The 12,220-nt window shown below is 50.8% G+C and overlaps 4 protein-coding genes across 4 annotated transcripts; 3 read left to right on the top strand and 1 right to left on the bottom strand.

The window, feature by feature from the left end:
• Positions 1-358: 358 nt before the first annotated feature.
• Positions 359-2,767, bottom strand: LAESUDRAFT_649114 (uncharacterized protein; the record flags this gene model as incomplete). The annotated part of the gene is made up of 8 exons (XM_040904152.1): positions 359-381; positions 434-614; positions 669-815; positions 875-1,007; positions 1,082-1,231; positions 1,649-1,826; positions 2,010-2,108; positions 2,509-2,767. 8 exons carry the CDS (start codon positions 2,765-2,767, stop codon positions 359-361), a joined length of 1,170 nt encoding a protein of 389 aa, XP_040766104.1.
• A 1,085-nt stretch (positions 2,768-3,852) lies between these two features.
• Positions 3,853-4,555, top strand: LAESUDRAFT_723872 (uncharacterized protein). Its single transcript, XM_040908500.1, has 3 exons — positions 3,853-3,930; positions 3,993-4,381; positions 4,433-4,555. The coding sequence occupies exons 1-2, from the start codon at positions 3,925-3,927 to the stop codon at positions 4,149-4,151; spliced, it is 165 nt and encodes a 54-aa protein (XP_040766105.1). The 5' UTR covers positions 3,853-3,924; the 3' UTR covers positions 4,152-4,381; positions 4,433-4,555.
• A 128-nt stretch (positions 4,556-4,683) lies between these two features.
• On the top strand, positions 4,684-5,905 carry LAESUDRAFT_723873 (uncharacterized protein). The gene is made up of 3 exons (XM_040908501.1): positions 4,684-5,020; positions 5,089-5,214; positions 5,280-5,905. The coding sequence occupies exons 1-3, from the start codon at positions 4,752-4,754 to the stop codon at positions 5,557-5,559; spliced, it is 675 nt and encodes a 224-aa protein (XP_040766106.1). The 5' UTR covers positions 4,684-4,751; the 3' UTR covers positions 5,560-5,905.
• Positions 5,906-11,160: 5,255 nt separating this feature from the next.
• On the top strand, positions 11,161-12,163 carry LAESUDRAFT_757608 (S-adenosyl-L-methionine-dependent methyltransferase; the record flags this gene model as incomplete). The annotated part of the gene is made up of 2 exons (XM_040912331.1): positions 11,161-11,359; positions 11,418-12,163. The coding sequence occupies 2 exons, from the start codon at positions 11,161-11,163 to the stop codon at positions 12,161-12,163; spliced, it is 945 nt and encodes a 314-aa protein (XP_040766107.1).
• Between the last annotated feature and the right edge of the window lie 57 nt (positions 12,164-12,220).

Below are 12,220 nucleotides of genomic sequence, written 5' to 3' on the forward strand. Positions count from 1 at the left end.
AGAGGAAGACTTCGTTCCTATTACATTAGGTCACACGTCTTTTCCGCTGGTAGGATAGTTGTTTGGTTTATCATTTGAACATTTGGTATACAGTACGCCCTGCAGCTGTTGTTGTACACGCAGAAAGTACATGCACCCTCTCTTTCTGTCAGCCCGATTACATGATGAAAGCGCCCCGGGCAGGCTGTCATGACGGTGTGTGGTAACGCAGTCATTAAGGAGAGTTGGTAGGAAATTAGCGCAGTCGGGACTCGGAAGGCAGTGGATGTGAAGAGACGGAGAGAGTGCAAGTCGATAGCGAGATAACGTTACAGATTACAATTTCAAGGCGATGATTCCCTCCGTGGATCTCGAATGGTCATAGCAATGGCAGCCATTGTCCTACGGGAGGCACACATCAGAACATGAGGAAGAGAAACAGAACGCGACCCACCAATGACGAGGCTCGGGAGGTCCATGATATCCCTCCTGATGGAGAAGCAAAACGTGCACGGCACGGGCGCACCAGAAGGCTTTAGCAGAACACAATGCGAGTACACACTCTGCGTCGTGTTCTCGAATGCGTGATTGGCAAAGTTCTCCCAATACTCGACGACGGACTGATTCTCGAACAACTATCAAATTCAATTTGTCAGTTCACTGCATGACGCACCAGACGGGGGGCGCACCTCATAAATATATTTCCTCCGCCCAATCAGCTCTTCCTTCTCCCAGCCCGTGAGCATGCAAAACTCCGGTCCAACGAGACAGATCTCCCCCGTCCGCCGCCACGCCACGGTAGGCGTCCCGCTAAACGAGACCAGCTTATCAAGCTCCTGCACAACGAGCCCGATGAGGACGGCCGTAGCCCACATTCAAACAGAAGCATGCGCACGATGAGCGAACGCTGGAAGCACTTTTCTACAAACACCTCATCCTCCTCCGAGAGAGGCATCTGCAGCGCGATCAGCGACGGTCGAAAGATCGCGAGTGCGCGGACGATGCGCAGTATATCATTCTTGTCGAATCTAAGATCACCATATGCAATCAGCACCATACGCCACAAACCTATAATTAGCCCGATCAGAAATTGAGGACCCACCGTGTCGGGAGGTGCTTCATCAAAAAGTGGTAGCCTTCGGTATAATCATACGGCTTCGTCACCGCCTGATATACCACCGCGCCGTTCTGCGGGCCGACGGCGATAGCTGAGCCCGCCCCAGCCGCCGTCTCGCCCGCCCACGCCGCAGTCCTGTTCGCTCCCGATATCGATGCGTCAACAGGCTGTCCGCGCTGCCCATACGACGAGAATCGCTGCGTTGTCGAGCTCGGTGGTGTTGATGGCTGCGTGCCCGTGGACGTCGCATAGTCCGTATATGCGAGCGGCGGTTGCTGCGGCACGTTCACCGACGGCGGCTGGCCCTGCCCCGGCGTGAACTGTGCTGGTGGGTATCCGGTGTAATCTGGTGAGATCGTCTGGCTGGGGAGGTTCGAAGAGGATGAGAGTGTCGTTTCGGAAGGCTGGATCGCGAGCTGCGTCTGCTCGCCGTAGTTCGATGGGCCTGTGCCTGTCGTGCCGTAACCGTTCTGACGCGATGCGCTGGGGTACGGATCATTAGGCCATGTAGCTGCCACAAGGTTCGCGCCGGACGTCGATGCGTTGTATGACGCTGATGGGGCGGCAGGACTACCGGCGTTCTGCGCACCGGTCGAGTCGGGTGAATTGCCAAGGATGGCGGAGAGGATGCTGTATTCAAGGTTCGCGCCCTCGGATCCAAGAGCGTACGGTGTCCCGCCGTAAGCGGAGTACATCGTGTCTGAAGGCACGTATTGCGGTTCGGGAGGCGCTGGGGACGTGCAGGCGTTTGTCATCGGTCACGACAGCACGAGAGAAACGGAAGCGCTTTACATTGTGGTACGGGCGCAGGTTCGGTGCTTTTTGATGAACCTTCGCTGGACTTTGTGTGTTTGAGGGCCTCTGGAATATGCAGTGAGGGCTGCTTCGCAGGCGACAGTTTCCTCCAACCTACCGAGCTCCTCTTCGTCCAAGAGATACTTTGCCTTTTTGCGGTGTCCTTCGGTGCAGTTATCTGCCATGCCGCGCTTTACGCATCGTTGGCAGGGTCGTGCTGCGAAGGCACAGCAAGGTCAGTCGGACTGCATGAGATAGATGAGACGCGCAACTATGAGATTTCCCCATACGCCAAGACCATTCTGGCCCATCAATTACGAAACACTACCACAAACAGGTAGCTGTGACCTGCACTACCCCGGGCAGTGTGGGGAATTAGAGTGTGCCTCGAACAGAAGAACAGGGGCGGTGTGGTCGCGGTCGGGCTAGCCAAGCTTCCTCTGATAACCTGAGAAGCACCAATCTCCGGAAGGCTGCACGGACGCGGGCTGCGGGTCCAATCTGCACAGAAAATAGCTTGACATGCAAGAGCAATCACGCGCAAGACATGTGGTGGATAACGCGATTGGCAATTGGTGGGGATCGGGGATCCTGAGCATCGAGCGGAGAGGACTCACAGTCGTCGCAAGTGAGGTGTGCCTTCTGGCAGTGGAAGCACGCGCGGTTGGCCTTTTTCTTCTTGGGCCCCTCGCGAGTGCGTGAGGGCTGGGATGAGGAATCTGCGCTGTCGCTGGTAGCGTCTTGGGGCCGTCTGCGCTTGGGAGCCGACTTTTTCTTTGGGTCGGCGGCGGGAGTGTTCTGTTCAGAGGTGGAAGCGGAAGAGGGGGCAAGGTGGTACGGGGGCAAGGTGGGCTGCTGGGTCAGTGCAGTCGGCATGGCGTTGGCGTCGTCGATGTGGGACTGGGAAGAAAGCATTTTGAAGCGGACATGGAGATATTTCAAGGCGTAATAGCCGAGGGAAAGAAGCCTACGCTCTCATCAGGCGCCCTCGGCCGATGCGCCGGCCTCCTTCCTCTTAAGGATGCCAGTGATCCGGATAAGACCGCCCTGCCCGGCTGCCGGCTTCCACTGCCGGCATCTGAATCTGCGCAAAGTGCTCGTCATCGACGCATCACGTCCGCATTATTCTGCAACACCCGTCATTACATCCCGCTGCACACTTGCTTAATCTGCGAGGTATCTCTGGCGAAACGGCATACTAATGAAGTGGCGGAGGACGAGTGCCCTATGTCAACGAACTGCCTTTGTCGACACAATCATCTCGTAAAGGCCTTCAAACAACTTCCATTGACCGCTCTATCTCCTGCCATGGTACTCATCGACTCCCCACTTACGATAAGCGGTGAGAATCAGGCCACCTTCTGCCGTACGGAGCCACCTGCGAGCGCTGGAACCTTTCGAGTGCCACCTTCTCTTGCTCATGCCCTGTGAGCATGCTTATCCGCTTCGTCGTCCCGTTGCGAAAATCGTAGCCGCTCCCATGCACAGATATCTGGACCAAGTCGTCGGCTCATCAGTTTGTCGTACCGGTTGACATTACCAGCAGAGCTGCAAACCTAGTCATGAAGCAGACGGAAATGGTCAATCTGAGTGAGTGCACCGAAGAGACAGCACTGGCGATTGCTTACGATGTATCGATCCTCCCCAGTTTGTCACTGAACTCATCATCAACTAATTATAGGCCGCAGCTCGCTTCAATTATACGCCATAGGGCACCGTGTGCGTTCCCTGCGTGCTTTGAGCTCGAAGGTTCCACAGGACTGGCTGGTGCGGATAACGATGCGAGATGGCTACTCCATATTGCGAGTTCCAGTCATATCCACAAAGACAAGGGATGCTTGATCTTAATCTCGATCCTATGAGCGCGGACTGGGACAGCCATGCAAACGGCAGTAGCTTGGATTACAATTCATGTAGACCATTAACGGCATATTCCAGCTAATCATGGTGAATGCATGCAATGACCAAATATAAATATTTGTGGAGACCAGATAGAGACACAATAATCGAGCCAGCAGGGACAAAACTTGGAGATGGATCTATATAAAGAGTGGATGTCAGGATAGAGATGACGAAAGTGATCTCTGATGAACATGCTTACTATACCAGCCAGTGGGCAGTGTTGCGAGAGTTTATGCTCTTTGCTACGTATGGTGGAAGCGAGTTCAAGGGCATGGGGTTTGGTCCTGGAAGTGGAGCCGAGGGGACGTTTGCAGGGACGAGGTTTCTGGGAGTCATGGCCAAGAGTAAGGGCGAGTAGGCGCCGCCCAACTGTACATTGTAATATCAAAAACATCCACAGGAATCCTGAACATCTGGCACCCTTTCACGACAGAAGGAAAGATCCCAAGCGGCTTGAGGCGGTGAAGTAAGAGCATCACTGTCCAAACCCATGCAGGCAGTGTATTGTTGACTGATACACGGAGTAGTACTGGCCATGGTAAAAGCCTTGAAAGAGCAGAAAATGAACTAAAATTCTATAGATAGAAGCTGTTGGACTGTCAGTACATGAGAGCATTGCGAGAGACAAAATTAATGCACCAGTGTGGCAGCACCAGCCATTAGGCAGCGCTTGCTTCATGGGAGGAGTACAGAGATCATAGCTTATGCCCCAAGTGCCAGGCAGCTGAAAGAAAACAACTATAGGAACCGGAACTATCAAGCTAACGGCAAGTGAATCAGTGCACAGAAACGACGGGACTGAATCGTGGTTAGTACTAACCGGCAACTAAGTTCGGAGTGATTTCAGGAGCAAACGAGGCCAAATGATATGAGAGGCTTTTCAAGTTATTCTTCACACTGTTGCATCTTTGGCTTGTCATCTCTCACAAGCTCGCTCACGCCAACGCTGTGCTTCATCATGCCGCAAACTGCCCACAGTCTCTCTCCTGAGACTACTGAATCCTACATCCAGCGGCTCACGCACTACTTGACTATCTCCCAGCTTTCAATGAACCACGTGTCCAAGCACTTGAACATGGCCGAGGCCGAACCGTTACACTCACAAGCTGTCAGGATATGGACCCAACACAAGCTGTATCATATTCCTCCACTGCACTCTGTTGAAAAACGGCAGCAATGGTTTCACGAAATCGATATCATATGTACGCAGGCCCCTGCTTCTCACGAGTGAGTTCAATTTCCTTCCTCGCTGGCAAGTGTTCCTAGTATTCAGCCTCATTGGCGATTTGTTTCAGCTATCTTAAATGGATTATCAGGGTTTTTGCCTGCCACGGTGCCGTTGAGGCCATCCATATGCAGGAGTTATTACACATGCCGAACAGAGCCCTTGCCGCTATAAATGTTGAAGTTGGAAGGCGCCAGTAAGATTCATCATGCTACTTTTCTCGATATCGTGGCACCGCAAACTCACCAGTTACATGAACAGATACAAGAACGTGACTGGCAAAGATCAGCCCCCTTTTGGCCCTCAAACTTCGCGCGACAAAGAGATGGCTGCAAACCACGACCTCATCGGTCATATTGTTGTGCGCCCGAACGGTTATGGAGAAGTCGAACAACTTACCGTCGTTGACTACGTCACCGGACTCGTGGGAAGGGCTTTCTTCATCTTACAGAATGTTGCACCCGACGAGGATGGCAAAATGGAGCACATTATGGAGGAGAAGTTGAGGAAGCTGCAGTTGCTACCCGAGGAGGACGGGTAGCTTGCTCACCGGTACTACCAGTGGCCTGTTACGAAACGTACCGTCGCTCATGGTCACGTGATCCCCATGAACAAGCGCCTAGAAGAGACGCCCAATCACGGTCAGGTGATATCAGTCACTATGTGACTGAGGACAGCTTCTAGTCACTATGTGACCGAGGACAGCTTCTATGGTTCTCAAACTCTAACCCCAGGATCTGCGATCCAGGACTTTGGTTCTCATTTCATATTTCAGGTATTTCACCTACGCTTTCTTAGCTCGCCAATTACCTGGCTCGCAGCAGCTAAGCTCCGGTGTGTTTCACCTATCTTTATCACTGAGGCAGTGTAGAGGACCCCTTGTACTAGTACCCCAGACTATAGGTCTGCGACTATATAAAGGGGCGGAGCAGCAGTGGGAAGACTAACCTCTTCCACCTGTGACTCTGAACGTTCTCAGTTCTAGAACCCTCGTGCAATCGTACTCGCTCTCAAGAGGTAGTAAGCTCGTACGCTTGCTAGAGTCAGAACAGCGAACCTAGTAACCTGCGGGTGAACGTGCAATAGCTGTAGCGGCCAAGGCCTAGCAAGGGTAGAGTGAGGACCTCACTGCTACATCGTCTACTAGGCTTGACCACACTATAAACCCTGCTAATAGTCTGCCTGACTATTGGAGATGTTAGGTATATTTGGTATCTAAGTCTCTGTCCACGTTGTGGACTAGTACGTGTGAGAAAGCACACGTGGTTCTGAACGTTCTAGCAGAGAACACTTCATAACATTTGGAAGAGGTTTTTCTATAAGTCAACCTATTTAGGTTTAGAACCACTTACAAGAAGTGGGGTCTACTTGGACGCTACAGAAGAATCAAGACTTGTGTAGTCACTTCCAGGACCTGTGTGGTTTCCTTGGTACGACAAGGAAGGGAAACCTGTGTGGGTCAATCAAATCTGTGTGTTCATCGAACTCAAGCACTAGCGGTTACCCGTGTGGTAATCCAGAAGAGAAGCCCTCATCTGAGGCACACGTTGAAGACGTGCTAAAGCCCTTCCCAGGGAAGGCAATTCGGAATCAAGAAGATTCAAGGAACTAACGGTAGTCCGTGTGACTATCCAGAAGAATTCTGTGTGGAGACGCGGACCGGTGCAGTCGACGAACAATTGATTAAGGGCCACCAAGAAAAGGCAAGATGTCATATCGGGAGAATCCAGGATACGAATCAGACTCCGGAGATGAGCCGGTAGGCTATCAAGGAGACAAAGGATACATGACGCCGTTGTCATGGAACGATGCAACCAATGAAGAATTGGATTGGTTCGCAGACGTCAGGAATACGCGAGCCATTACATTGCGAAGACGACAACGGCTGGGGAACCTTACAACCCCAGAAGAACAACAGGAGCTCCGAGAGCTCGAACATGACGTTGAAGAAATTCAACGGGTTATCAATAATAGGAAGGACATTGCAAAGGATTTCGAGGACGAATTCCTAACGCATACGGACCTTCCTAGAGGAGAAGTAATACAAGTCAATCCAAGGCCAGAGGACGCCGAAGGATCGAACAAGGATAAAGGACAGGAGGAATGGAATCCTCTCGGCATTAATCCAAGTCTTCTAAGGAGTGGCGACTCTAGCGTTACGCCAACATCCAGGAAGCCTTATGACGGGTTAGGATTATGGAAAGGAGTCAGGACGACACCTTTAACCAGGACATCCTCCGAAGGAGGAAGGCCAGTAACGCCACTTGGAGTACCAATAAGGCCACAGTCGGCCATGGCGCAAACAGGTAGTTTGGGAACTACTAGTCAAAATCCCACCAAAGCACGGTACGATCCAGCCAATGGACCGCCAGTGCATCCAGGACCGACATGTCTGGAATTTCAGTGGCAGGAATATCTCCTGGAAATGAATCTCTACGCGCTGTATAATTCTGCACAACCAGAATTGGAAAAGGAGGAATTACAGCTGGGCGAGATCCGACCGTTCGCAGGAGATAAGCGAACATTCACGTCATTCCTCCAAGCCGGAGAACGACACCTCCAGGCAAACATCCACATATACAACGACGACTATAGTCAGATAACGTTCATCCTATCCCACTTCGAACCTGGTTCGGCAGCAGCAAAATGGGTCGAATCATGGGAAGCAGCAATGATCGCATCTACAGGAAGATCGGACGATCTAGGACTTTATCGCGACTTTCGGATGACTCTCCAAGAAAAGTATGGAGGAGTCGCAACTAAGGACCAAGCATGGCAAACGTTACTCGACAATCAGTGTAGGCAGAAGAAAGGAAAAGTCGACGATTACATTGGGAATCTCGACATCCTATTTCGATATGCTGAAATCGATGACGACTACACCAAGCTCGTCCATTTCAAGCGAGGCTTGGAATCAAAGTTGGCAGAAAAGGTCTTCCTTACCCCGAATCCTCCAACCACGTATGAGGATGCTTGCGATGTGGCAAGACAAGTCAACGACCTTCGAAACGTCCATAAGGGAAAAAGCAATATCTTCGATTTCATCACGCATAAGGATCAGGGCCATTCAATGGATGAAGGAGACTCGATGGATATAGATGATCTCAATGCAATGGACGTCGACAGGGCACGACGAATACGACAAGTACGGAACCTTCCAGTTAAGAAACGCCTATGCTATAGGTGCAGGAAGCCAGGACACGAAATGGATCAATGTCCCGCAAAGACGCCAAACATTGATCGAACCCTGCCCGTACAGGCCGTATCAAAGAAGAAGCAGAAGAAGACTTCTTCAATTAAGAAGAAGGATGAGCGCGTATCTATCGGATCGAAAGAATCAATAAAGGATTCATCCCACGGATCAAAAGAACCCTCAATTGATCCGTCGATCACGAAAAAGATGCGAAAGCAGATTGAGCAACTAGTGACAAAGTTGGTCAATGCAAAGCTTGTCAAGCTTCTTCTCGGAGGCGATAATCGAGATCACCATGTCGATCGGAAGAAGAAGGAAGCCGAAGAAGATGATGACGAACCTATGGATATCGATCGAATGTCTAAACATATTCTTGGCATGAATACCATTCGAATTGGCGCCATACGAACGCATTCATCGCATAATGACCAGACAGCCTTCCCTACATCAATATGGAAGGAAGTGCTTATGGCATCGCTCGATCTCAGTCAAAAAGAATGGCGTGGTATCAAGGCCATCGTCCAAAGGAAATTTGACAAGAGACAGCAAGGAGGTGACGATGAAAGTACTTCATCAGTTACATCTTCCTCTTCAGCAGACAGCACGCCCCGACGACATATGAAGACATGTCCTAATCAGAAAGGCAAACAGAAGAAGACAAAGCAGCGGCAGTCGACCAAGACTAACCAGCAGTCTTCACCGTCCATTAACCAATGGATCAACCAGCCATTCAAAGGGACTCGCGAAGATTCTCGCCGTTCACAACCAGGACAAGGACAATTCTCTGGTCGATGCTGGAATTGCAATCGTGTTGGACATCACGCATTTGAATGTCCAAAGCCGCCTCGGAAGAATGATATCTCTGATGACAGTAACCGATCAAGGTCATGACCATTGCGACCGAACGACCGATGGAATGAAGGACGAATCCCCGATTCATTGTCCCCCAAGCATCCTAAGGCAGCCTACGCACGAAACTCCAGTATTGATTCCTCGAATCCAAGCACTGGTAGCAATGCGAAGCAAGGAACTTCTCCAAGTCCCTCAAGCCCTCAAGCGCATCGCAGTGGACGTACCGTCGAGTTGTTTAACAGTGATTCTGAATCATCAAGTGCCAATCAGACCTCCTGGGCTGATCAAGTCGAAAGGAGATATCAGTCTCGGGGTAGCCCTGCGCTGGAACAATCAAGCATCGGCACGAATGATCAATCCTCTACTGAATCACACGACAGCTCCACGCACACTGTTTCAAGAATACTTCCTTCCTCGAAGCGGAAGCGCAGACGGAGAAGAACGGATCCTATGGTTTAATTGCCAAAGGGTCTTGGCGGTTGGAGAGGGAAGCTTGTGTTACGAAACGTACCATCGCTCATGGTCACGTGATCCCCATGAACAAGCGCCTAGAAGAGACGCCCAATCACGGTCAGGTGATATCAGTCACTATGTGACTGAGGACAGCGTCTAGTCACTATGTGACCGAGGACAGCTTCTAGGGTTCTCAAACTCTAACCCCAGGATCTGCGATCCAGGACTTTGGTTCTCATTTCATATTTCAGGTATTTCACCTACGCTTTTCTTAGCTCGCCAAATACCTGGCTCGCAGCAGCTAAGCTCCGGTGTGTTTCACCTATCTTTATCACTGAGGCAGTGTAGAGGACCCCTTGTACTAGTACCCCAGACTATAGGTCTGCGACTATATAAAGGGGCGGAGCAGCAGCTGGAAGACAACCTCTTCCACCTGTGACTCTGAACGTTCTCAGTTCTAGAACCCTCGTGCAATCGTACTCGCTCTCAAGAGGTAGTAAGCTCGTACGCTTGCTAGAGTCAGAACAGCGAACCTAGTAACCTGCGGGTGAACGTGCAATAGCTGTAGCGGCCAAGGCCTAGCAAGGGTAGAGTGAGGACCTCACTGCTACATCGTCTACTAGGCTTGACCACACTATAAACCCTGCTAATAGTCTGCCTGACTATTGGAGACGTTAGGTATATTTGGTATCTAAGTCTCTGTCCACGTTGTGGACTAGTACGTGTGAGAAAGCACACGTGGTTCTGAACGTTCTAGCAGAGAACGCTTCATAACATGGCCCCACAATGCAATTGCAACCCTAATGCAATTCACATCTTTCCCGTCTGAATAACACATTCAAAAATCTGAAAAATTCACACAATGTACATGCAAGTATTAAAGTCAAGGTTGCCTGTTCAGATTTTTGACATTGCATGTTGCTGGCATATGGTATGAGTAGTTACAGTGAAAAGCCCATTTTGATGCTTTCCTGAGGCTCTCTTGCTCATACAGCTGATCATGGTCTCATGAGGCTCTCAGGTAAACTTTGTATATATGTGAACTCTATGTTGATAGAAGCCGACATATATTGCGCGAGCCCTGCGTTCTCTGGGAGGAGTGTAAGGAGTGAGTGGCTGCCAGAATGAGAATCATACCCAAATAAGGAAGGTTCAGAAGGTCCCATTCGAGCTGAGAATGGCGGAGCTGCGTCGGAGAACATCCATTTTCAGTGGTGCCGGATCGGACTGTCAAAATGAAGACGTTCCCACACGGTGGCTGATGATTCTTGACAATTGCATTGGTGTTGCGACTGGAAGTCATCCTCGGATTCATCCACTTCGCATCCTGTTCACTCACAAATATTTATCAGTGCTCTCAAGACCCAGTCTTTGTAATAATAAAATCTCCGAGGGGGTCTGCTCACTGACAGCAGAATAGGACGCGAAACTCTGAAAAAATTGCATTAGTGGGCCAGTGATAGTAAGCAACTGGATTCATTGTCATTTCTATTGTTCTTCGCACGCTATGTAACATGTCACGTGCATAAGTCACAAGTCACAAAGCCATCCCACGGCCTGTTTGCAGTCCAGTCTCCGACGTCCATGCGAGTTTATACCTTTGCTTGCTCTAAGCTTTTTGAGATGTGGTAGAATTGGTGCTTCATGTCCGCAAATCTGCGCTTTGGGACCGCGCAGCTATTCCGCGCCCTTCAATGCGCTATTGGCGCCGAAGATGCAGCCCAGGAATTGCGATGGATGAAGGATGCACTAAGAAAGCACCCATCTTCTCCAATGCGTCCTCGGAGTCTCGATAGTATGCTCGAACGGAGAGTGAAGGGAGAACCACTGCAGTATATTATCGGTGTGTGCGGGATGTATCGTTCTTATTCGTACTGGTCGCTGAGCTTATCCGACTATAGGCACTCAGCCCTTTGGCCCACTAGAGCTGCTTGTCCGTCCGCCAGTCCTTATTCCGCGTCCGGAGACAGAAGACTGGACGATCCGGATTTTGCAGCAGCTGTCGCCGTCTAGAGATAGGCCGGTGTCCGTGCTTGACCTCTGCACCGGCACAGGCTGTATCCCCTTGTTGCTATGTCGTCTATGGCCACCAGGATCCGTGCATGCAACGGGCGTCGACATTTCCGAAGATGCGATCCGGCTTGCAAGGGACAATGCGGAGCTGTGTGGTGTCATGCTCCATGAACCTGGGCAGAACGATGCAGTGCCTGTCGACATCGCTGGCGATCGGGAGCACAATTGGTTCAGACCAATCCTGGCTGATATACGTGATCCCGATTTTGTTCGCAAGAATGAGCTGCAGAGGCCGTTCGACGTGATCACGTCCAATCCTCCGTACATCTCGAAGCGTGACTACGAGAAGCTTCCGTCCTCCGTCAAGGACTACGAAGACTGGCGTGCGTTGCTCGGCGATGACCCAGGTGTCGACGGCCAGGGCCTCACTTTCTATCATGATATTATTGGTCTGCTCAGCAATGGCGAACTAGAAATGCTGAAAAAGGATGGCATTGTCGTGCTGGAGGTTGGTGAGGGCCAGGCGGGCGATGTCGCAGAATCACTCGAAAGGCGAGCACAACTTCGCGATATCAAGATCTGGAAGGATCCTTGGGGCAAGGAACGCGTAGTCATTGGAAGATATCACAATTAATCATACATCAAGGCAGCGGCATTTCTCATGCCAAGAGCATAGAAGTATAGAGGGGAA

This window comes from Laetiporus sulphureus, assembly GCF_001632365.1.
Source record: "Laetiporus sulphureus 93-53 unplaced genomic scaffold LAESUscaffold_11, whole genome shotgun sequence".
NCBI classification, from domain to species: Eukaryota; Fungi; Basidiomycota; class Agaricomycetes; order Polyporales; family Laetiporaceae; genus Laetiporus; species Laetiporus sulphureus.

Coding starts and splice junctions, on each gene's coding strand:
- LAESUDRAFT_723873 (XM_040908501.1), top strand. CDS start 4,752: ATGCCGCAAACTGCCCACAGTCTCTCTCCTGAGACTACTGAATCCTAC. Junction 5,021..5,088: donor CAGGCCCCTGCTTCTCACGA/GTGAGTTCAATT, acceptor GATTTGTTTCAG/CTATCTTAAATGGATTATCA. Junction 5,215..5,279: donor GTTGAAGTTGGAAGGCGCCA/GTAAGATTCATC, acceptor TTACATGAACAG/ATACAAGAACGTGACTGGCA.